Below are 27,030 nucleotides of genomic sequence, written 5' to 3' on the forward strand. Positions count from 1 at the left end.
TTTCTCATGTCAACCACCCTTCTGATCGTGTTATTCGCTGACAATCACGCTGCGAGAGCTAAAAACAATGTACGACATATTAATTGAAGAATTAATTATATAACAATTATATAACAATTATATAACAATTATATAACAATTATATAAAGCTTTTTTTTTAATCTTAAGAAAAAATAATTAATAAAAAATACAAGTATTAATTTTTATACTATAATTATTTGATGTTATAAATAAATAAAAAAAGAAGAAACACTCCCGCGATTAGCTTGACACTGTATTGTGTGAAGCTTTATTTCTCGTCTTACTTTATAAAGCGCGAGAGAAGAGGAATCGAATGTCTCAGTTATGACGTTTGCGAGGCAGTAGAAATATATTGCCTGAAAGCTCGCGACTTGGCTTTTCGCCGAAAGGTTAATTGCAATCGCCCTATGAATATTCATCTCGGTCCATGATAAGATCATTCTCGTTTTAAATCGTCGTCGAGACGCAAATATCTCGCAGCGATCGACGACATTGAATTTCGCTTTTACTCTAAAAATTTCAGCTCTGCAAAAATAAAAACTATCTTTTCTTTTTTTAATACTTATTTCTTCGCGCGCAGTTTACATATATATTTACATTAATCATGGCTGTTCGCTGCAGTTGTCTGGCCGCAGATACGTGTTCTACTTGTGCGCCGCAAACGAGATGATAAACGATAGAATGCAGGAACGTCGGTCGCGCGCGCGATGTAATTAATCTCATTTTGCACAGCTGATTAATAATCAGTCTCGTTAATTTCCTTTGCAAGTGGAACAACTCACTGTGACAGTTTAGATAATAAAACAATAATTCCGAATATGTATTAATAATTATTCGAATAATAATTACAAGCAATTTACTTCGCATAAAGCGATCGTGAATTTATTTGCGAGTATATTTGTTATAATAGAATTAATAAAACAATCTCTTTAATATCTTTTAAACATCGAATAACACGTCTTCATCGATCGAATACCATTCGTTCATCGAATAGCCATTGAATGTCATTGATGCGGCGGTTGTGCAAGGACGTCTCTCGAAACGAGATACATTCGTCGGCCGCTCGGTGTTTCGAGACTGATCGTATCGTGACCCGAGGAATCATGGGAATCACATGGTCGCACATAAATTGGCAGAAACGTTCGTCCACTCGAACGGCCGCTGATCGGAGTCGAAGGTCGATCGATCGCGACAACGAGCTCAACAACGATTGACTTGCGCGATCCGTCACGTCACGACTTGCCGCCGCAATCGAAAGGCTCCGAAATTAATTATTTCGAGCAAAACAAATCGCGAATGCGGCAAATATATCATCGTCTTAAATTACGAGTTCTCGTTTTCCTCGAGAAAAATGTGATGCCAGTCAGCAATTTATTGTATAATAATATAGGTAAAAAAAATAAATGAACATCTCTAAAACAAGGAAAAGTTAATTTGACTTTGACGCAAATCTGGACGACTGAAAGATATGAGAGGCTCTCTGAAAACGTCGCGAAGAAAATGAGAAACTCTGCCAACAATACAATTCCTCGTCCTTGGAATGAGCCGAGTAGCTAACTACACGGTGAGACAAACACGTGTTTAAGTGCAGGTGCTTAAACGGCGAAATTAGAAGAATTGTGAAGGAGGACAAGGATGAGAATGAGGCGACGTGTGCATCCCAATTATTTTCAGATCTCTCGCCAATTTGTCTCTTTTATTATTCACCACTCGCGCAATTGCGTTGCGTTGTTTTAATGCTGCTGACGTGGAAAAACTTTGAGATAAGATAAGATAAATTATATATAAGAGATCTGTCTCTCTGGAAATAAAGAGAAGATACATTATATTTCAAAAGTTAACTTGAAGATAACACATCGGATGTTTGAAACTTGCTGTTCCGCGGCAAACTTTCTTGTACCTGTAAACTTTAACAATAATTTTCTCTATTATTGACAAAAAATTTAATGATTATAAATTATTTTGTTTGTTGCAATCTGTAAAAAATATAGACTCATTTTCACAATCTTTTATATATAAAATCATGTAAAACAGTGAGTTGCTTTCCTTCGAGCTATTATTTTTCAGTATTAAAAAGAATTTGATAAAACACTGTTACTATAAAATTTAAATCCACGAAATGCGAGGAGTCGCAGCTACGGAAGATTAATACGCAATGACAATTCGTAACTTCGAAGAGAGCGATATAAAGTTTTCAAGGAGAAAGAGCGGGACACAGTGGCCATTTATTCGCCATACAAAGATACGTTTGAGAGATGCGACGGTTTGCATTCGATGGAGATAGAAGGATCCGAAAGAGAGATGGAACGAAGAAAGAGGAAAAAAGAGAGAAAGATGAGGAGATAGAAAGAGAGAGAACAAGACAGAGATACGACAAGTGGAGTCAAGTGGCATAGGCTCCGACAAGACGCCTCGCTTCTCCTCGACTTATGCATCTGCTCGCGGTGCGTCTTTCCTGTTGTTGAATCTTCTCTTTGGAGCATTTATCGTTAAAAAATGCAGATATTGACGGAAAAAATCGAACGCTATCACATCGAAAATTACAATGTAAAAGTTTGTCGTTATGTCGGATATTAAAAACCTAGGGCTTATAAACATGTGCTCCTTATCTTGCTAGTAAATTCTAATTATCATAATAGTAATTTTAATTTTAGATATATATATAAATATATGCAATTTGCATTTTTTTATATTATAATTTTATTTAATTATTTTTTATAACTCCTCTGACACATTAAATTATATGTACTTTTTATATGAACTTTTCTGACGTATTAAATTATACATAATGGAATTATAAATGCGCAATATTAGCATGGAATAGTTTACGGAAATTTAAAATATTATTTTTCATTGTCTCTCCGTCTGGGAATACACTTGTTTCACTTTAAATGCGGAGAATGTGTGTATATGTGTTATGTGTAGAAAAACGTTAAGAGGAGACCGGACTGTCTGTCTGCATCTGTCAGATTTTCTCTCCGTTTTTAATTTTCAAACGCAACGTATGTAGCTAAAATGTGACATATAAATCGTATTTTCTAATAATTTTCATATCATTTTACTTTTTTTTCAATATGTTATAATATTTAGCCAAATCTATAAATCAATCACTTAATATCTTCTTGAGTTTAAAATTATTTTAAATTTATTTTATGACTATTTTCAATATTTATTTTTAATGTAATTTATTAATATAAAATTATTATTATAAATATCTGCAAATTTCGGACGATTGATTTTCCACTATTTTTAACGTTACTATCCGTTTCGCGGATAGCTGCATTTTGTGCTTTTGTCAAGTTTTCTGGATTTTATCTCGCGGCACAATATAAAGAAATTCTTTCCTTTCTCTCCTCGTATTCTGGCAAATCTTGTGCTTCGTTCGGGGTAGGCTTCTGTCTTTTCCACGCGAATCTTAAACGACATCCGTGACCACCTTTGTTCGCCGACCGCATGTGTAATGAAATGCATCACATCGCTTCATGATGCGCTCGATGACGGCTACGCGTTTGCATCGCGTCGAATTTCTCAAAGGCAGGAATGCCTTTGAGATCACAAACACTTTCCGGTTCAGCGATTCGGTTAACTACGGGAGAATAATTTCCTCAGTTAACACCAATCTCGCTTAGTTAAATCCTGTCGAGTCCTACGAAATTACAAAAACGGTGCAAATCCAAAATGCATAAGGTTCTAAAATTTTTAATAACAGCATTCGAGCCAAAATTCTCATGGAAATTTATGGACAAAAAATTATATTTAAATATACATCTCACACTCACATTAATATAAAGTAAACTTACTTGTATTATTATGTGGCAATTATAATTTTTTAATTATAATTAATATGTTATATTTTTCAAGTTAAAAATTAATAATATTTTTTAAGTTAAAAATTAATAATTTTAATTTTACTTTCTAATTTTTATAATATTATATATTTTTTTAATTCTATTGATAAGATTGATGTTTGATGATACTGTCTTCCATTTGAGTTTAATTTAAAATGGTTGATATTTCGAGAGCAATATCGAGATGACGAGTAAAAACGTCGTAATAAAGACAGATTGTTTGTGCCTCATATCTGCCATCAGTTCAGCAGTGTTTGCATATCTTGCGCGCACGTCACGTTATGCAATAACGTTCTCTTATTGTGTGTCACATAGTCTCGGGGAAGGTTTAGCGTGCAATTTAGCTAGCTTGGAGCCAGCGTCGACGACGATTGGTATTCTGGACGCGACGGCTGCGGGGAACAATTGCCATCAATTTGCAGGCCGTCGCGGACACGCATTCCCCGTCATTCTACATACGAGAGGCATCTGCCGCATCCATGCCTCGAAGAAGAGGAAACTCCTTGAGGAAGAAACTCTCGGGACTCGAGCTCCTCGGATGTACGTAATTTAATCCTCGCGATAACAGTCAACAAATACTGCGTGATATTAGACGATAATTTATCTTTCATATAGTGCGCGATATTTTTATTCAGGTCGAGTGAAAATATATTAAAATATATATTAAAATATATTAAAATATATATTAAAATATATTAAAATATATTAAAATATATTAAAATATATTAAAATATATATTAAAAATATATATTAAAATATATATTTAAAAAATTTATAACTTTTTAAGGAATAATAGAAAAGAGAAGGAGAAGAAAGAAAGAGACAAGCGTATACAGTGATGGGAAAAAGTTCCAGAACGGTTGAATATTTCATAAACTATGCACTTTAGAAAGAAATGTTTCAGACAAAAGTTGTATGGCTTGAAGGGGGCCATAAGATGGCGTCATTGGTTAGACCTTGGAAAGTCGTTTGAAGGTCACGTGAAGGTCACCTTCAATTTCTTAAACGGAACCCCCTATTTTTTGTTACTTATTCTTGTAGCTTATCTCGAGAGCTTTCCAAAACACTATAATAAAATATTTCTTCATTGAGCACTTTTCGAGTTATGAGGCTTGAAATAATTTCTTAATTTTACATAAACCATAAAATATCTAGTAAAATATTCATTTTTCGATTATCTTACCTTAATACTTTTATGTACAAAATAATGAGAGGAATCAATTAGTGTAAAGAAAATACATAGTTATTTTTAAGAAAAAATATGTAATTGTTAATTGCAAATTACATATTTTTTCTTAAAAATAACTATGTATTTTCTTTACACTAATTGATTCCTCTCATTATTTTGTACATAAAAGTATTAAGGTAAGATAATCGAAAAATGAATATTTTACTAGATATTTTATGGTTTATGTAAAATTAAAAAATTATTTCAAGCCTCATAACTCGAAAAGTACTCAATGAAGAAATACTTTATTATAGTGTTTTAGAAAGCTCTCGAGATAAGCTACAAGAATAAGTAACAAAAAATAGGGGGTTCCATTTAAGAAATTGAAGGTGACCTTCACGTTACCTTCAAACGACTTTTCAAGGTCAAACCAATGACGCCATCTTATGGCGCCCTTCAAGCCATACAACTTTTGTCTGAAACATTTCTTTCTAAAGTGCATAGTTTATGAAATATTCAACCGTTCCGGAACTTTTTCCCATCACTGTATAAAAAGAAATTTTTTCACTCTTATATTATATTCCATCAAATGCAAAAAAATGATATATGTTTAAAAGAATTTTAACACATTTTTGAATAATCTATTGAAGTAGTGAACCCATTTAGCGGAAATATTATGCAGAAAGTGCGATAGACACTTATCGTTAGAGAAACGAGAATATAGTAGCCCGTGCATGCGGACTGAATTAATAATTGCGAGAGTTAATTAATTTCGGGATAACTGTCATCGCGAGCATAACATTATCATTATTATCATCGAGGCGAGCCTTACTCGTTGCATAACGTATGCACGTTGAGAATAGAGACGATAATCTAGTCAGTCGTAGCCTGCCAATCGCGAAACAGAAGCCCGAACGAACCAATTCGGTTATGCAATTGAAGGCAGGCAAGCGAGTGGAATGCAATTCGTGTGGAGTGCAACATGTCCAGATTGTGTGTATGTGTGTGTTTGTGGAGGTAAGGCCGCGTTGCGTTATTACATAGCTACGGGCGTTGCGTTACGTGTTTCAATGCCGACTGTGCCAATGTACAACATATTATTGTGTGGACCACTCTCCGCAGGTGCGCGAAACGCAGGCTGTCGCTAATGGAGAATCGCGAGTGGAGTAAGGTGGCTTAATTACCGCACCCCCGCGCCCCCCGCGACTCACGTGAGATTACGTGGATGTGTATTTTCGCGAGCACCCACGCGAGCCTGCTTTGCAGGGGAAGAAGGATGCCGTTTGGTTTTTTGCGCGAAGGTTTGCATCTGTCAACTCGGGATTCGATTCGTCGAGCGAATTATTTTTTTATCGAATTAATTTTGTCCACGATTTATTGATCCTTAATTCCCACAAATTTTTAATTTTAATATTTTTTAATTTTTAATTTTTAATTTAAATATCAATTTTTTCTATCCGCTTTTGTATAAAAGACACACACACACACACACATTTATATATTTCAATATTTTATATTTTATTGACATTTATATTCAATATTTTATATTTTATCGACATTTTCATTAAATTTCTCTCTTTATTGCTTATTTATAATAATATATTAATAATTTTCGTTGGAGATCTCAGTGAAATTAATCTATATTTTGTGTCTTATCATCGAATTATTTATTGAATTCTCAACTTTGAATACATTAGATTTCGTTAGCGATGGTCTGACGGCGCAGTTTTCATTCGACAAACTTTCGATGTCGCAATTTTCAGTTCACACACTCAAGCACTCACACACAGGTAACGTTGGCAAAACAGCAGTGGAAAGATTCAAATTTTTTTCCCTATCATTGAAACCTATCTCTGTACACGCACGCGTGATTACAATGGGCGCGATCTCGCGTAAATCCGGGATTTTATACGATCAAACGCGTTCCGAACGAACTCCGGGAGATAGAAAAATTCGAAACGATTGAAAGCCGACATGTTTATTCGACGTAGCATCGTGTAAGCGAAGCAGGGGGAGAGAAAGAGAGGACAGAAATTAATAAGAATCGAAGTAAATCAACGCGACTGTAATCAACGAATAAATACTTTATTTTCATTTCAAGTTAACATATCGCGGAAATGCCAATATTTCAAAGAATGAATATGTACACCACGTATGTGATGTATCCATTAAAATATTGACATATAATTATTTTATAATATATATTTTATTTTAAGTATATATATTATGTATATATAAAGTATATTTATTACCTATAATTAAAAAAAAATACTCGTTATGACGAGATAGAGAGAAAAATGCCTGCTTATGAAAGAGAACATATGATCTCTTTATGATTGTATTTTGTTCGAAATTTACAGCGCTAAAAATTATGAAAAAAATAATATGTCGCCACGTCGAATTACTGGAGAGAATTCTTGGGGACTCGAGGAAGGAACGTCGCGGGAGAAAGGGCCGCGATTCCCCTCTTCTATTTCTGAAAGGCCATCGAGGCCCCTTGGTCCTCGGCGAAATTACGCGATCGTGACTGGCGGGGCGTTTGCTTCCGCTCAAAGTGCATTGCGAAGTGCACGCCGGCGAGGCTCGAGTGCGCCCCTCAAAGTGCACTAGAAACGGCAGCGCAAGATGTCGCATCTCTTTTCTTACGAGGGAGGCGAGCGTCTCTGTCAGAGGGAGAGAGAGAACACTCGTGATTTCCCTTGCCTCAACTGGAGGGTTGAGAGTGCGCCTGGATAAGGGCAAGGGCAATCAAACAAAGAGATCCGACGCCGGAAACGGCGAGGGAACCCCTCGCATCGACGGACCAATCTTAATCACGATCTCGCTTTCGGCATTTGCTTAAAAATCGTTAATTTCTTCTGGTTATACCGAGAGTGGCGTTTTAAAAAATATGAAAAAAAATATTCTCTTAAATTATTCTCCTTAATATGTGTTCTAGAATTAAGTACTTTGAAATAAATAATTAAAGTCGATGATTGTTATCGAGTAAAATTAAAAATACAAGTATTTTTTTGAGATTAATTTTATTATACCTAATTTTTTAATTGCTTTGCGATTAATAATGACTAATATTTCTTTATTTATTATTAGATAATTAATTTAAATAATAATTAATTTATTACTAATAACTAATGATTAGTAATTCTTATAATTCATTGATATCTTTTTAAGAAATAATAACTAAAGGACATGTATACAATAATGATTAATAAATTTATTTATTTTTTGATATTATCCCTTTATTTGGATAATAATGATGATGTAATATTAAATATAAAAAATTTGATTCTCTTGTAAATCTCAACGAGATATTCGAGTCACGATCGAAAGAGATGAAGGTTGTTTTAGCCCCTCCCCTCGCCGGAAAGCGATAAACGTTTCTCCCACTCATAATTATTTAATCTTTTCCCTCGTCGGCCTCCCTCGCCTGTCTTCGCCTTCTTCCGGTTCCCTCAATATCCCGAAGGGCGGGAAATGAATTTTGCAGGAAGCGCCGCAGTCGTTCTAGGTGTCTCGTCCCGTCAGCGCGCGTTTACATCCCCCTAATCTCGAGTCTAGATCGAATCAGACGAAGTCGTTAGAGAATCACGCGATTCTGCGTATCCGGCGAATGAATGGCCCCGACTGAGAAACGCGATTTCTCAGGAAATTCGATCGATTGATCGCGGCTTCGCACATCATCATCCCTCACACCTCCTTCGCCAAACTGATGGAAAATTGCAATTCGAACGTAGTTACATATAACGTATATAAAGTGCTTTAAAAGGAGTTTGCACGCGTCGTCAGAAATGTCGGATTACTTGTAAATTAGCGTAACTTTTAACAAGATAAATAAAATAGCCTTTTTTATTTTCAAGTGTCAAATGTATGCGTGATATTTTTTGAAATTAATTTAAAAGTTTCTTTTTTTGACATTTTTTTGAAGTTACCCCATATAAATCCAATTACAAATTGTCAATTATAAAGTTAATTTTAATTAGAATATTGTTTGTGTATTTTCACCGCGAGCGATGAATTAAGTTTCACCTAATTCAGATAATTTCTCAAGGAAAATTTCCTTTTATAGAAAGTTCAATAGCCCCTTAAAGTAACATAATTTTTCCCTTGCCTAAATACACTGTCAAGCATATTTCCCGCGCAGGACGTCGCATTTGCACGTAACAATCTAATAAACATCTCTTTTTCGGAGCTGGCGTACATAAGGTGGGGCTAACCACGAACGAGAGATTAGACGGCGAGCAAAGCCTCGAGTCCTCCAGGATGTCGTGTCCTTGCTTGTTCAAGAGCTTACACGCTCTTACGGTCGTTTACACAGGCGACAAGTCACACGGTGGTCCACGATAGGTCGCGTTGTTAGTAGTATCGGTGATAGTAGTAGTAGTGGTAGTATTAGTAGTCCCTTTTCCTATGCGATATATTCGGTCGGAAGGACCTGTACGGTTCTGCTCCTCGCTCTTGACCACCGACCCCATTAACTCTTGTACGATGGCGTGTACCAACCCCGCGACCGTATCTCGTCTCACGTTTCCACTTGCGGGAAACCACCGATAAGAGAGGCACGGGTGACCTTTTAAATTGAATTATAGCGCGATTAGGATCGTTGCTCCGATTATGCCGTAGACGGGAAAAAGAGAAGTCATAAGTCGATTATTTGCGAAAGAGATGAAAGGTCAACGGTCAGATCGTTTCTTTTCCCGAAATGTCGATTTCTCTCTTGCCCCGAAATTAAAGTGTAATTTAGTAATCTTCATTTAACTTGCATTTTTTTAATAATTAATGTAATGTCGCTTCGATAATATTTTTTTGAGTGTTTTGATTTACAACTCAATAAATAATATCACATTATTAATATAAAGATAATTATCGAAAATTATATTGAAAATAATTTTACTATAAATTAAATTTGAGTTTATAAGCAATTTATTTATTCTCAACTTAAATAAAGTTATATATTTTATTTTATTATTTTATTATGATTATTTTATTATATTTTATTTTTTCTTTTATTTAAATTATTAATTTAATTTGATTATATCACTATATTTCGACATATATTAATACGCATATATATGTATATTAGCTCATGTATAGGAAACACATATGTAGGAAATTGAAGATCCAGAATCTCTCTCAAGGATAACTTTATTTTCGTAGAACGCTCTCTATTTGAGAAAAAGGGAGCTTAAAGAGAAAGATTGGCATCGAACGATGGCGATTTATGACGGTAGAAATAGCTCTCCATGACATACGACGATTTTAGAAGCATCGTGGCGCGTTATCCTTTTCGTGTCGTTCTTTTTCGCGATGCATTGCTTCTATATATGCCGATAGATATTCCATGGATTTTTCCCAGAGCTTGATACGCGCATTTTTCCGGGAAATGGCGAATTAAGTGTGTTCGGGCTCGTGAATAACATAACGCCGTCGATATCGAGAGAGAAAAATCTCACGAGAAAAGAGAGAGAAGAGAGTGGAAGCATTAATAAAAATTTAACTTTTTTTTTATAGAAATAATATAAAAGCGAATAATTTTATAAAAATTTATAGAAATTTATAGAAATAATATAATTTATAGAAATTTATAGAAATAATATAAAAGCGAATAATTTTTTCATAATTCACTCGTATGTTTTTGCGAAAAAATAATTAAAGGGCATGCGTACCTAATTAAAGAAATCTAAAAGAGACGGATATTTTGCATTCGTGAGGGGTAATTTTCAAATCCATCCCGAAATAAATTCATACATAAGATAATGAAAATTCGTTATCGTTGTAACAACACGTAGAAAACGGGTTCCGTAATAGCGTAATTAGGGACAAAGCTGTTTGCAAATTGATTATTGAACCAGTTTCTACATTGTGCAGGCGACATAACGGCGGACACGACAATTATGTAAATTTTAATAACATCCGATGTTATAGATACGGATAGGACGAAGATTCTCGCGCTTACATAGTAATTATCGCATTACATCGCTATTCACCAACATGTATGAACGCGATATAATGATTTATTGTAACGAATAGTTGGCGACAATTTGCATCGCGCACTTTGATTCGGACGGGATGAACTATGATCCGCACATTATAATCTATTATAATGTACGTCAATCGTTAGATAGATAACAATAGGCCTTTTTCTATTGGAATAAATTTATCGAGTTCATTGTGATTCGGAAGAATGTTATTGATAGTCCAATTACGAAGTTGTATTACGATTTCGAAAGTTTGTGTGAAATGTTTCAATCGAAAGTACATCAATTTCCAAGACCGTAAATAACATAATTCGAAGTTTAAATTAACTTGGAGTACACTTTCACAGAATTCTACTTTATTTAATTTATTTCAAGCTTATTAACGTATAAACGACATTATGAATTGCTTAATAATTTATAATAAAATCAAGTTGTATTGAGCGACTCTGCACCAAGTTCTACATTATGTTTTTTCACGTTAATAATTCTTATGAGGAAAAAAAATATATATATATAATATGATTTATCATATATATTATATATTATTATAGCTATTATATAATTTTCAGGAATGAAAAATATTTTTTTAATATAGTCTATATTAATCAATATATATAATACATTTTATATTAATATAAGAAATTAGAATATCTTCATAATTTTTAACATTTTATAATTTTTTCTCTAGACACACACACACACACACAAATATGTATCAAATTGATCAAACATTAATATAAATGCTAGTTATTCGTTCTCGGACGATCTTATATAATTATGTGATAAAAATAGTAACAATTATAAAACTTAATAAAAGAGAATCAAAGAGAATTGTTTTAGCCGCTTTTTTACAATTCTGCTAGGTACGCTTGCTTCGTTTTAATCGTAAAAAGAATATAAGAGAGTCGAGAAGAAAAAATCAGCACACGAACCCAACGACAGTTTCCTGATTTTCCTCTCGCTTTCTCTCTCTCTCTCTCTCTCTCTCTCTCTCTCTCTCTCTTTTTATTCTATGATCATTACGCGTGGTCACACTGGCAATTAGATCGCTAACTTTTAATATCTGCCGCTAATAGCCCTTTCAGCAGCGCGCGTAATCCGATTTTGCGTTTTTACGTTCACGCGTACGGCGACCTGGGCACGGGTTAATTGCGCTAATTGGACATACGGTTATGTTTAGGATCGCGTAGAGGAAGCATGCGCACGTCTAATTTCCCTTTTTTTGTACCTTCCTCTCGCTTTCCTCCTCCCCCTTTCATCGCTTTTTGTCCTGCGTCGTGTTGACTCGATTAAAAGTCTCTTTGTCGAGATGCGTCAACTAAAATGAACCTATCTAAAACGAGAGAGAAAGAGAAACAAAGAGTGAGATAGAACGTATGTGTGTGCATGCGACAAAATTAATTCAGCGCATCGTATTAGCTCCTTTCGTTCTAGTAGCATTAAAATACGACGAAGATAGCAATTTCAAATGGCCGAGTTAAAGAAAGAACTTATGTGCGTTCATCCAGAGACCTGGACCATCAGTTTACTATTGCATGTCTTTTTTTCTGAATTTATCTTCTTGAAATTTTATCCTGGTAGATGCAATCTTTTTTTGCAACGCAAAGATTTATATTGATGGCTTGTATATTTGTATTCGTGGCAAGTTCGAGAAACTTTAATACGGCCATCTATCTTTGTCTTGACTTTATTTGACAATAAATATAGAAGAGATGTCCTTATTTTTCTCGATTAAAAAATATGCCCACTTTTTCTTGATATTTGACTGTATTTATTCGTAAAAAGTTTGCATTTTTACGTCATTGTATTAGATTATTTATTTCTTATGATTATAATAAATATTAATAACTTTAAATTTATTTATTTTAGTACACACATCATTGATTACAATAAATACAAAGATAAATATATTTTTACAAAAATATGATATCAATTATATATCTTAAATCGTTGAAATTTTTTATTATAAATTCGATTTAACTCGACTTTATGGATCTATCGATTGTCGTGAATTAATGTGGCATTAGATATCGAAGGCTAAACAAAAATGAACAAGTTGTTGTGGCGAAAGATTAAACTGATTGGAATTCGAAAATGAATATATTTAATCTCGAAACACCTCTTCATATCTCTATTCGTTATATTTTCAACAGCTAAATACCATGAGATACGGTAATTCCGGATAGTCATGGCACTTTGCGCCAGCTTTTATTGGAAGATTTTGTGAAACGACAGGTACATATAACAGGAATTTACATAATCCTGCCTCTTCGCGTTATGTAATATATTGTCATGTGGGAAAAATTTCTCCGTCGAACTTATTCGAACAATTTCGTGATCTCCCGACAGAGGAAAAAATGTCGAGGAGAAAATCCGTACTTTAAATTACGCGTGTATATTTCTGACGTACTACATTTTTATTTTACTTTTTTCTTAAATTCCTATCATTGTATAAAAATTCTATTTTTCTTTGGCAGTGCAACTTTGTGATCGCATTCCAATATAAACGTTTAGAAATGACGAGATTTAAATATCACACATGTATCCACAAATTTCGAAAAAAATTCGTACAAATTTAATTCGTCATAATTTGTTGGCATTCTAGTAAATTCTGGAAAATTTGACATTTTATTGGAAAATTTATATATTTTTTACTTATTTACGTAGATAAAAATTTCGAAAGAGACTTCAAATGATCAACTTGATAAAGTGGATTACAAGGTGCAAAAATAAAAATCTCTCGGAAAATTGAGTTACTATAAGAAAGAAAATCATACACGAGAAATATGTACTTTATACATCATTTATGGCACCTCATAAACATGATCACATGATCTATGACCTTTCACGAGTATTATCGGTCTTATCACGTAAAATCGCTTTCTCGAGGAAACGCAATTTTCCGATAATATGGCATTTACCGATCTTTTCTTTATATCCTGTCTCGAAAAGCCTCGAAAACTTCTATTTTTACGACATATAAGACGCGAAGAGGATCGATTCGCATTTCTTCTTGGCTTCGTTTCTCCTCGGCAATTTATCTACACGTATTTAGAGACACATTGTTTGTTCTCACAAGACAAAATATCGCGTCAAAGTAAGGAAAAACAGCGCACGCGCGCGCATGAGTTTTCCACCACGTTTTCTTGAACCCCCGTCGGGCTCGTTTATTTTCTCATGCGAGAGAAGAATTCCAGACTTCGGAATACGTGTGACAAAATTCGTGAGGGGAAGATTTCCCCCTTATTTGCTGAGAGAGGTAGCGCAGCCAAAAAATAGAGATATTTTATTTTTAAATACGTCTTTATTTATGATAATATATCGATATAATAATTAGATTAAAAGAAAAATTAAAATTACATTAATATAAATTTTATAAATCAATTATGTTAATTTAAATTTAAAATAAATATTTAAAATAAAAATTTATATAATATTATTAAAATGCCAACAAATTATGACGAATCTATTAAAAATATAACAATTTATATATTATAATAATTTAATTCGTTTTTTAATTGAACATTATAATTATAATTATATGAAATAATGTTGCATTGGTTTAAATAAATGTTACAGCTTCTATTTATCATGTTTACTTCATCGTTACTATTCGTCATGTGTTCTCTTCTTTTCTCTCTTTTTTTCTTTTTCTTTCCGCAGAGATCAACTTTCTCGAAAATAACTCTTTTCGCATTCACAACGCGGTCAGATCTTTGAAAAAAAAAGTCCAAACTTTTCGCGAGAATATTTTATTGCCTCATTCGCGAACTGCGGAGTCTCATCTCTTTCAACTTATTCCGTATATCCGGGCTATTTTTTTTCTCCCTTTTCGCGTTCTCTTCTCGTTTTATTTTCACTCTCTTTTTCCTTCACTTGAGTTAAGACTTGCCATCTTTTACGGTACGAGTAATACATGCAACCACATTGAAATTTTTTCAGGAGCGAATTTTGCAAAAAGCATGAAAATTCTTTGCGTCGAATGAAATTTCGATATTTCTACATCCGACATCCCGAGCTTCTTGGGATAAAATTTTCTCTTTACTTTAACCGTATTATATAATCTGCAATCTTACATTTTAGATTACGTTTTTTTTTGAAATTTTAATTTTCTTTTCTCTATTAATAGCCGAAACTTAATTTAACAGTTTAATTTCTTTCCCAAGAAGTAACCGGGCTACTTCTTACCCGGCGATATTTTTCATCGAGCTCTTGTTATCAAGGACGCTCGTTTAAGAGACGCCAACTAATCGCGAAAGTTCGGTGTTTTCTTTCCGGTTATGAAGAAACTTTGATCGATCGAGTCGACAAAAGTGGTGAAAAAAAGGAAAATTTCTTAATTCCATGCTCTCATAATATATTTATAAAGTTGATTGTTTGGAATTAACTTTTGTTTAATCGTCAAGCCGAAAACCATTCCTGAAAAAGAATTAACAAAATTTACCGGGATTAAGTGTCCCTTGAATGTTGAATAAGAGATTATTCGATTTGTATGCCTTTGAGATTTGTACGGTTTATCTCTCTCTTTTTCTCTCAATCTCTTGTTAAAAAAATTTAAACTTATATATATGCGTCATTTGTGACTAATATTACTTTAATAAAATAAGATTTTTTTATCTAGTTTTATTCTCTAGAATTGAAATATATATATTTTAAATGTATATAATAATTATTTGTGCAAATTATTCTGTGGGTTTTTATCAAGGGAAATTGTATTTTATCTTATTTTTATACACAAAGAGAAAGACTTCTTTTTCCTACGGATTATTTTCTACATATATATTGCGAAAGAATACTACAAGCTTGCGGAACGGTCTGCTTTTTTCGATTACGAGCGTTATTTCCGGTCCAGAGAACCGACAATAAAGTCCGCCCGAAAGATCCCAGGAAAGATCCAGCCGAAAGAGTAGGACGGCTGAATCACGTGTTACGGTCATTCGAATTTTCTGTCGAAATTCGTGGATTAATTTAAGGAGGCTGTAAAAACGTCAGCGACAACATCGATTCGTCGATGGAAAAATAAGACCGCTGTTGACAATTTATTTACCGTAGAGCAAAAATAGTCGTTGATGCCAAGTAATTTCGTTTCCGATCACAGGTTTGACGCCAACACATTTTCCCCGCGAAATGTAGTTCGTTATACGTATCTTTTTATTATTTTCTTGCAGATTTATTCACATATAAAATAAATGGAAATCTCTTTATAAATATTAAATAAGTTTTATCTTGAACTTCGGGAGATTATTCCTTTATAATTCAAAAACCGAGTTTCTTTCACTTATAAAATTTTGATTAAAGATTACTAAAAATGAGAATTTAAATCGAGATTCTTTCTCTCTCTCTCTTTCTCGTCTAATTTGAGTCTAATTTTATTTAGAAATTAAAGACATTTTATTCGCATACAAGATCTTGATAATTGATATTCAATTCAATCATTTTTTTTACTTGAATTTCCTAAAGATATCTGGAATTGGGAAAAAATTTTTCCCTCGAGAAGAAGCAACGTTTTGCCTCGAAATTCACTAGAGATTATCCTTCCGCACAAAGTTTCGCAAATATTCGCAAATGCAGCTTCGCGCGACAGACAAGATCGATTGCACGCTCTTTTTCCCGTGCTTATTAAACGTTCATCCCGTTCGTTTCGTGGGACGACAAAGGATCAACATTAATCGCGATGCACGACACGAGACATGTGCTGCCTACAAATTGCCGCGAAATAACGGATAGTTTTCGTTCGTTCTGAGCAATTCGAGAACCGAATGTGCAACGAACGACCGATCGACGTGATTTGAGTTCTACGGACGCGCTTTTGTACGACGATCTGTTTTGTCCCTTATCGGAATCGCCGTTAATTGACCCTTTATTGAGTAGTTATTTTCAAACAATCATTCAAATAGTTACTACAAGCTGCGTTTTATTACATGTATATTCTGTGTTAAAAATTTATATAAACTAATTATTTATATTCAAATTATTAAATTATTAAATTCAATTATCAAATTATTAAATTATTTAATTCAAAAATAAATTAAATCAATTTATTCAAAATTAAATTAAATAATTTGAAATAAATTACCATATTATTGATTTATATAAATATTTAAATATTTAAATATTATTGATTTATGTAAATATATAAATATCAAATTATTGAATTTAAAAAATATATATTATTAATATTTTAATATAAAAATAACTGATTTAGATTACTGATTAAAGAATGAAACCGACTACCGCTTAAAAAGATGAGTTTTATTAAAAATAAATTGAAAGAATTGTAGAAATTAAATTATATTATATCTAAAATTAGATTATTATTAATTTACAAATAAAATTAATTTTTGAAAATACATAACAATATTTTAGAGTTTGTTTAAAATTATTTATTTTAAAATTATTTATTTATTTTAATAGATTCTTAATCTTTATTGTAGTTGAGAATCGGAGCAACTGTTTCGGTGACAAAATGAATCGTTACCGCAAAAATTCTAAATCTTTCGCATCGTGGGGAGTCCGGTAAAGTTTCGATGCAACTTTATAATACTGTAAATGTATCGTCGACACGAAGGATTTATGCAGTTGATCGTAAAAGCTCAGGTAAATTCCTGCGTTGTAGATAAACTGCGGTTTGAAATCCTCATCGAGATTACGCAGCCCGGACACGCGAATGAACGAACGGACGAACGAATATAACTCACACTTTATACTTTGCACAAAAAGCGACCAACGGAGCGACCAACCCCCGTTTTACAAAATATCGCGCATACTAATTAATCCGAGTATGTGGTCGCAGAAGCTATCCATATGGTCGATATTACGTCGGGTGTAATATATCGGCGATATTACGTCGAGTAGTCCTCCTAATATTGTCTCGGGATAATTGGATCGATTCTCGTTGAATCGAGAAAACTAGAGGATGGAGGAAATTCCACGGGCCGCGAAAAATTCCGCGAGAAATATGTGGAACTCGGATAAAACCGTCTCCAAAAAAAATTCACGTATCGCTCACGGTTATATTTTCCTAATGAATAATTTATTTTGAGAAAATCTTTATAGAAGAAAATATATGACGGGTCGATAAAAATCATTCTTTACATCACGAAAATTATATAAATTCACTGAGAATTCGTCGATTTTTTTATTTTCCATAAAATAGTGGATCTACGCAAAGTTGGAAATTTTATTTTTCCGCGGAACAATTAAATAACGATATACCAAATCACGAGGAAGCCCGAATTTTCGACGCTATTCGAAGCCTTTCAAGCTCGTTATATACAACGCGCTCGTTATGGAAAAGCGTGTCAATAAGCGCTGACAATAGCACACACACACAGACATACACATTCGGATCATGAATGAGATTATCGATAACATAATCGCGGGCAATTTAGATGAAAGAGACGTGTTTCTCGATCTCTTTCTCTCTTTTTACCTCTTCATGACTATTCGAGGACATAAGCTGAATAAAATCGCTGTTAAAGGTCCTCTGCTTTTATCTCTCGTTATCTCTTTGTCTCTCTTCATTTCTTCCCTTATTTACCCTTCGATTTGCTCGATTTATGAATCGACCCGTCAATCGCGTCTCGATATCGGCGAGATACTTGACCATCCTAAACTGTCGTCCGCAAATCCCGTCGCGAAAGAAAGAGCTTTCGATAGAGACCGCGATCACGAGTACCCGTGGAAATAGGAGTCGCATGGCACCGAGTGTCATCAACATCACGACACGATCGAGTGTCGGCCGTGTCGGTATCGACGCGATCGCTTAACAATAGGTGTATTAATTCGATAACGGATGTCAAGTATCGTAATCTCGCCGTGAATTAGTTCCACTATATTCCTCGATATCTCTTTCCTCGAGTATGGCGTATTCTGTCGTCGATTGCGCGAAATTTTTCGCCGAGTCGAAAATTTATAAAACTCTCTCGACGGTATCTCCTTCTCGAGAAGTCCTCGGAAAATCGCGCCTACATCAAAGGACCCTTGAGTCCTTGCGCCGCGTGTTTTCGAAGTAAGCGAATTAATTTTTCTCCGCGCAAAATGTCCGTCATCGGACGTTGAGTGCTGTCATCGCCAATCTCCGCGCGTTGTCATCTGTTCCGGACGATCCGCGGGACGTTTCGCGGTGGCAATTGCCACCGAATATCGGACAGCGGGCGGAGGGAGGGGGTGTGTAACGCGCGCTTTGGAAATCGGACGATGGTGCTTCACAAGCTGTCGCGTACACGAGCGACAACTTAAACAATATCATTCGACACTCGCGGAAGAGGCGGTGAATGAGAGCCGGATTTCGCGCCATGAAACATTTTCCATCGACGATTCGCGCGAATAATGGAAAAATAAAAGTACGGAACGCGAGAAACAAAAATGACGAAAATGGAAATTATTGACAAATGACGGATGCTTCAAAAATTTTGGATCGGAGATTATGGTTTATAGATTGCAATAAAATGTAATAAAAAGATGCATGTTTAATGATGGAATAAATATGTATTATGTTAATTCTAAATTTTTCAGAAATTTCTTTTATTTTTACGGGATTAAATTTGCAAATCAAGTTTATCTTCAATTTTTTTACTTCATTTCTACACTGTTTGTTATCAATCATTTGACGGGTGTTTTGACACTTTGTCCGCAATAGAGTCGATGCCGCAATTTTTGTAATTTTCTATCGTAAATATCAACCGCGATGGACGTTGTTTTATCGCGACACAATTGTCGATGGCGAATACCCGTTTCAGTTCGCTACTTTATTGAAAATTAATGTGGTGTTGCGATGCATGGACGTGTGCTAATTAGCGGCGCATTGATGCGAATATGGTATTCGCAATTGATTGAACTTGCCCGCCTGAAAAGCCGCGAAATCGAGAGTGCTTGTAAAAGCGACTCGACGGCGATTCTAATTATCCATGTTTTTACGCCATCGTCGTTTCTGCACATCTTGCTTACTTGCTTTTCAACTTTGCGGCTCGTTTCGCGAATACGTTTTCGGCCGCGTGTTTTCGTATCTGCCCTTTTCACCCTCTTTCGTATCGTCAGCGTTTAATAGCATCGCGAAAAAGAGAATATATCTCGCGTTCATTTACGAAAGAAAAGCATAAGAAAGCTAATTTCATTCGATGTAACGATCACTTCTCTTAGCGCTTTTCCGTGCAATATTTCTCGCCTGTTTCTAGTGCAAAATTGCCTTATCAAATGCAAAAGGAGTACTTCACACACACATATTATTATCTATGTTGACATAACTTTCCCTCTTATTATAAAAAAAAAATCTATCGGTAATTATTCTACATAAAACTGTTCCCTGTTAAAGACATTTTACAACTGCTTTTTGAAAATATTTATATAATTAAATTTTTTATGCACAAGTCTTAAAATAATATACATATAAAATTATTAATAAGTTATATATAATATATTATATGAACATAATATTTTTAATGATATGATAGCGAAACTAATTATATTAATATATATTAATATAATTATAATAAAACTATTAATTTTAGTTATATTATATTAATCTAAATATTAGAATAGTTAAAGATCTTAAATCGGATAATTTTAAATATTATTTTATATATTTTTTAAATTATAGCAGAAGTGCTTCTTTCGTGATGTATAAAAAAACAATAAATAATGAAAAATAATGAAAGAATCTTTCATTTTTCATTAAATGGATGCAGGATAAATTGATGCGAGTCATGGAAAGAATGAGCGAACGTATTTTCATTAATTAACTCGTTAATTAATTAACTCATCGAATAATTCAGCTTTCATCGACGAAAAAAAGAAGCTATTTCGAATTTTCTCGTTTTTTCTCGTCCATTCGCATCTATGCATAATTTGAGTGTTATACTGGACGAATGTCAAAAGCATCGCGAAAATGAAACCGGTAAAATAGAGTTGGAAAATTAATATCCTCGGATGATCTATTGTTCCATTTTCCGGTTTATTCGTTTCACCGCGACTTCTTATTGTCGCGCGAATACATTCAATTCTTTCAGTGTTTCCCGGTTCGTGATTTAATTTGTTTGGTGAAGATTATGTCGTAACTTTGATTATTTTGCTTAACGTAGAAGCGAGTTTCATTTGTGACTAAAAATAGTTTCTTAACGTTTGAATTTTTCAACGAATTCGTATCTTATCTTAGTGAAACAAGGAAAAGAGAATAAAAAGGCTATTATATCTCTCGTGTGTACATTTTATCTCGAGAAAAATAACATCGCGTGTCTACAATTTTAAAAAATTTTTTGTTTTATTAATTTTGTTTAATAATTTTGCTTTAAAAATTCTCTCATTTTTATCAATTTTTCTTCTCCCTCTGCATCTCGCATGCAAAATTTACTGAGAAGTAAGAACACACGCTCCATTTTGAGGAAAAAATCTACCTTATGAGACATGTCTGTGTGCTGCAGGCTACATCTTCCTTTAAAATAAATCATATTAAAATTACGATCGTGTCTTGGCGATGGAAGAAGCAACTGTGCCGTGCCATTTGTCGGCGAAATTTACGAACTCGCGAATAAAGAAAATTGCGAACGCAGCTGGGACGGTTACGAGCGGACTGGGCCGCGTCTTTCCGTTCGAAAATTCGTGCCCACCGTTGCGGTAAAAAATGTCTTCTTACAGGACTCGTCCCATCCGGTGAATTGAATTTTCGCATATTTTTCGTTAAGGAAAGAAAAGGATGTAAAGAGAGAGTGCAAACTATAGTCTGAGGATATATCTCGAAATATTTTTCACATCTCACACACGCAAAAAGTGTTTTTATTTCTACTAATTTAATAAATCACTGCGAAGAATTAAATTTTATATATTTATAATTTTATATATTTATAATTTATTTATAATTTTAAATATTATTAATTATAATTAAATAACATACGTACATATGTATTAATTATTATTATTAATATATTAATTTACATATGATATTTATACATGATAAACATTGTAGCAAAAAAAATATTAAAATTTCTATGTTACAATGAAAAGATTCATCTTCTTTAGTCGATTTAATATTCTTTTTTTTTAATATTAAAGAAATTTTCTTTTATTTCTTTTCACAAAGTTCTTAAAATTATATTTTAATTTTTTTTATACTTAAAGAGATATTTAATTTACGTACAATAGAAACGAGGACGAGGAATGTGTCGCGGGATCTTATTATTAGAGTTAGGAAAAGATGGCTTATGTGTGGTGACATACATAGTGACTTGTTGTAAAGTTCATTCATCAAAGTTTCCGAGGTAAACGTTCACGGAGAAAGAGAGGGGAGAAACGAGCTTGTACACAGGGGTGTTACACAACCGAAGTTTATCAAATTTGTACTGTTCCCGGTAGTTTATTGTTGCCGCAAAATTTGCATCGTTCTTTCGCATCTAACGTATTATCCTCATCCAGTCTCTAAGCTAAGTCGCTTCTATCTAATTTATTTTTTTTAACTCTTCGAAAGGCATTCCTCCCGACGTATCGAAAATTCACAGAGCGAAATTACAAGCGCCTCGAGATTAAGAAAGAGTAACAGTATTCGAATAAGAAGTATCGTTATTTCGTATCGGTTTTTTAATATTGTGTCGGAGAATGTATTAAAATACTTAAACCTATTTAATTAAAATTTTTCGTTTAAATTCCTTATTTAAAAATTCAGCTTTTAATTAATTAGATAGTTGATTATACCCTTTATATACAATTAATAAAACACTGTATATGAAAAATTTATTTAATACGAATAAAAATACAAGATGATTTCATCGCAAAATTTTCGCATTTATGTTAATTGGCGAAACATTCGACTGTATTGAACGAACGAAATTCCGCGTGGAATTTGATCGCCGGAGTTAGTTACGCCGATGAAATATGTAGTCGATTTTTCAGAATAATCACAGAACGCGTGCTATCATTTAGTGCGATAATTCGGTCAAAATATGCATTGTTTCTCTCTCCCGGTCTTGTAAACCATTAATAAAGCAAAATTCGTTTGGAAATATTTACGAGTGCTGTGCCGCATTACTCGCTACATTTTCGATGCAAATGATATTTATCATGATACCATTCACGCTTTTCGATGTTCATTTTACCGATTGGCCGTGGAATGAATAGAGACGAGACGAGACGATATTGAAGACGCGATATTAATGGCTCGTACGCGGATACGGTTATTCGCGAGATTAAACACGTCCAATATATAGATACAACTAGTCTCGAGGTAAATCGTTTGATGAAGGCAAATGGTCGATGAATCGATAAGTGAGTTATTAACTGAGAACGAAACACGATAACTTGCATCAAGGCTTAATTGCGACATCGAGAAATCAAAGAAAGAGAGAGAGAGAATTTGTAACAATATAGTATCATTACGATAAAAGCGATTTTCACTCGAAATTGTATTTTTCCTTCTTTCTTCATTCTCATTTTTCTATATTATTCTTAAATTTAAATATTCCTTTCTTTTTCTAATTATATCTTGGATGTTTTATTATGTGTATTTTTAGGAAATTTTTTTTAGGAGAGAAAGAGAGAGAACATGATGTGTAAAAATTTCATCCACCTACGATGTTGACGCTGATGAGATATCATCGATAGATAGATTTCTGCACATCCATTTAAAGTTTATATCGATGTCTAAATAAACTTAAATTAAGGCGGGTAGTGTGAGAAAATTCTCTCGGCGTTCTAGCAAAGCACGCTCGTTTCAAACTCAACGAACATTGCTCCATTTTATCTTAGGCGAGCTGTAACTATCAATTTACTTATTTGTCTGAACGCCTATTCATCCATTAATCTCCGTCGACTGTCTAACGGGCGTTAAATTGCCTGTATATTGCGCGCGCTTGATTCTTTTTTCTTCATTTATAGGTCAGATACGGGACGATTTAAAGAGCAAAGGTTTCACTTTCTGTTTTCAGTACATTATTGGTTGGATATGATGAAACTTTTTCCGACCAATACATGTATCATAAAGTGTACTCAATTATTAAATGTATATAATTTCTATAGCCATTGATTATTTCGCATATAAAAAAGGGATTTTCAAGTATGGAAATTTTAATTCTTCGTAAAAGTATATTGGAAAAAGGATATTTTCCGCTTTCGAATACATTTTTTTGCATTTACACATATTATATTTATTTAAATTTAATTTAATTGATTTAAATTTATTTTAAGTTTTATCTTTGTTAAAAATTTTGCACGACACTTTCTTTTTCGTTGTCAATTATCTCTGTTCTACTTAGGTCGCGTTTCTTCTCGACTCTGTTACGAACTTCTATTATTCTTACATATTACAAAGACGTGTTATACGCCAGACTATGAAAAGACAGCGCAGCGTGTGTCGCCCGTTGAGGAAGAAAAGGGTTTTCGCGAGAACGATGCGGAAGGGAACGCGATCGATAGCGAATTTTATCGGGGATAATATCCTCCCGCTATGGAACCATCGCGTTTACATGTCGCAAATGTATCTATTATTGCGTGTACTTACACCGATTGCTCGTATGAAAGTAACTCCGATAATTTCGCCGTTTCAAGCGAAAACGTTCTTGCGATTTGTCGCGCAAATGCACGCGAAAATTAAAGTTTTCATTTCAAGGTTTCGATCGTTGCCAAGAGTCGGAATTCCAAGCTCGGAATCGAGATAATTTTTCGAAATGTATTCCTACATATGTGGGAATTTAGACAGAATGTCCGTTTCTTGGAAAAACATGGAACACTTGGAATTCTCAGGGATTTCTTTTATGTCTGAAAAAGTCAAGAGATTCTCTGGAATTTTATTGAGAGACTCAGAATTTTTAAAAAAATTCTTTCTTTAATAATTTTTAATTAATCTTATATTGCAAACAATCAGCAATCTGATAAACATATATTTATCTCTGTTTATGTATATTTCAATATTTTTACAAAATATTGAATATGCAGTAAATATTTTTCTTTGTAATGTTTTGTGATAAAAAATGAAAATTAGTGCAAATGAAAAATGTTACGAAAGCTATTTAATTCATTTTCAATACATTTGTAAATCTGACATTTGAAACCTAAATAATTCTATGTTTTTCCTTCCTTTGAGTGAAGTATTAGAAAACGCATATAATAAAAAAATTTATTTTAAAAACGCGTCATAAAATCTCTAAAATATTTTCTCTACCTAGGATTTTGGACAAAAATATCTGGAAGATCTGGGAATTTTCAGTAAATTTTTTTAATAATATTTGAATAAAACTCTGTTAAAGTTCAATTTTAGAGCGTATTCAAAACGTGCGCATACATATGAAGAGAAGATTCAATTTTTTAAATTCTATTTCCAGAAATCTGAATTTTTTCGAAATTTCTGAATGCATGGGCGAAACTTTGAACCAGATGCATATTCGCAAACCGTCCGACGAGAATTGTTATGTGTATTCCCGGCAGTTAAGAGAACTATACGGGAAGTTGAGGTCATTATGAGCACTGGCCGGAATCGCGCGAGATCTCATCGGAAACGCGTCGATTCGCTTATCGAATATACGTCCAAGTGTATCGATCAGTGTCGCATCGATTTGCCTAATTAACGATATGTTGATCGTTTTAGTAAAACAGGCAACGAGACGATGCGCAGTCATCATCGTTGATATTGTCGGACCCCGTTTCCGATATTACCGTTGGATGGCCGTTAATAATGTAAATCGTCGTGGCCGGCTTTCTATTGACGTAAATCGCGTGTATTGACGCGATTCGAATCGCTTCATCAAAAGTCGGATGAGAGTTAATGCGTGGTCGTTTCATTTGATATTGACGTACGGTACGTGGTGCGTTTCGTTTGTATAATAAATGCGATCAGAATTAAACGAATGGCAAAGTTATACGATTAAATGAATGGAAAAAGTCGTACTTTTTGATTAATTGTATAATAAAAATAAAATAGAAATAATATTTTGAATAAAATTTGTGATAGAGAAACTTTGATCTTAATAAAAATATAAATGTGTAGAATAACATCTTTATTAAAAATAATTAATTTAATGGAACAAGAAAAATTGCAGAATTATAATTGAATTGATAGATTAGAAAATAATTGTAATCTAAGTAGATAAAGATATTTAATGATTAAATGAAATATAAAATTTCTCTTCTAAAATTATTATGTATTGAATTTTTATATAATTCACTATAACAAAATCTCTGTTATTTTTGAAAATATAAAAATATTTGAATGGAAAAAGTGATTGATGTCAACGTAAAAGAATTTAACGCAAAAGATTCGGTGCATTGCAAAATTCTCTTTTTTTCCGAGTTTCGTAAATAAATAAAAGAGCAATATTCTAGATTACAGAATTCTCTTTTCCCCGAGTTTTATAAATAAATAAAAGAGCAATATTCGAGATTGCAGAATTATCTTTATCCGTGTTTCATCGAATAAATAAAAGATATCGCAAACATTTTTCCTCGCGATACGCACTAATTATATAGGGGAAGGTCATAAAAACAACCGAGGTCATTCATCGCGAAATGATTAATTTGTTTACTTCAAAAGTCAAAATCATGATACGGAAAGCGGCGGCTTCAAAGAGCAGCGATATTTTCAATTAATTTAACGCTGCCGCGTCAGCCTCGCGAATACACAAATGCTAATGTTATTTGGGAAACGTGCATCGGAGCGTTTCCCGAAAAGAAAAAAGAGACGATCCCCGTTCCTTCAACTGTGAAACTTTTCGTATCTTCCGTACCTTGCCGAACTCAGCGAAATACTCGCGTCTCCCGCGAGAAACTTACGGCTGTTTTACTTCCCTGACCTCGTGTAAATAGTAAGTTCGCCGAGAACGAGACAGTGGTTTCTTGTGCGCGAAGTGTAATTGCGAAGTTTCGCAGAAGAGTGACTTAAATCGGGAAAATTGCGACGATGGATAAGCGGGGATGAAAGATTTTGCTTTTAAGCGAGATTTAATTATATATCTTTGCAAAGTTTATGCCCGTAATATGATTTATTTACTACAAGCTACTTTAGAAATATGAGAGATTTCGTTATTTAAATCTAATCGAGCGC

General features: G+C 33.6%; 1 protein-coding gene across 3 annotated transcripts in view; it reads left to right on the plus strand.

Moving 5' to 3' along the window:
• The window catches only part of Mmp2 (Matrix metalloproteinase 2), a 171,008-nt gene that overhangs the window by 109,025 nt on the left and 34,953 nt on the right, over positions 1-27,030 (plus strand). Inside the window, exon 1 of one of the 3 annotated variants that reach the window (XM_083077877.1) lies at positions 3,994-4,409. The exons of the other annotated variants lie outside the window; for them this stretch is intronic. Within the exon in view, the coding sequence (XP_082934003.1) occupies positions 4,054-4,409 (356 nt within the window). The 5' untranslated portion in view covers positions 3,994-4,053. Of the gene's footprint in view, positions 1-3,993; positions 4,410-27,030 lie in introns of those variants that run through there. 3 annotated transcript variants of the gene reach the window in all.

The sequence above is a fragment of the Camponotus vicinus genome, unplaced genomic scaffold (genome assembly GCF_025532165.1).
Source record: "Camponotus vicinus isolate PSW18456_S1 unplaced genomic scaffold, iyCamVici1.0 SCAF_1, whole genome shotgun sequence".
NCBI classification, from domain to species: domain Eukaryota; kingdom Metazoa; phylum Arthropoda; class Insecta; order Hymenoptera; family Formicidae; genus Camponotus; species Camponotus vicinus.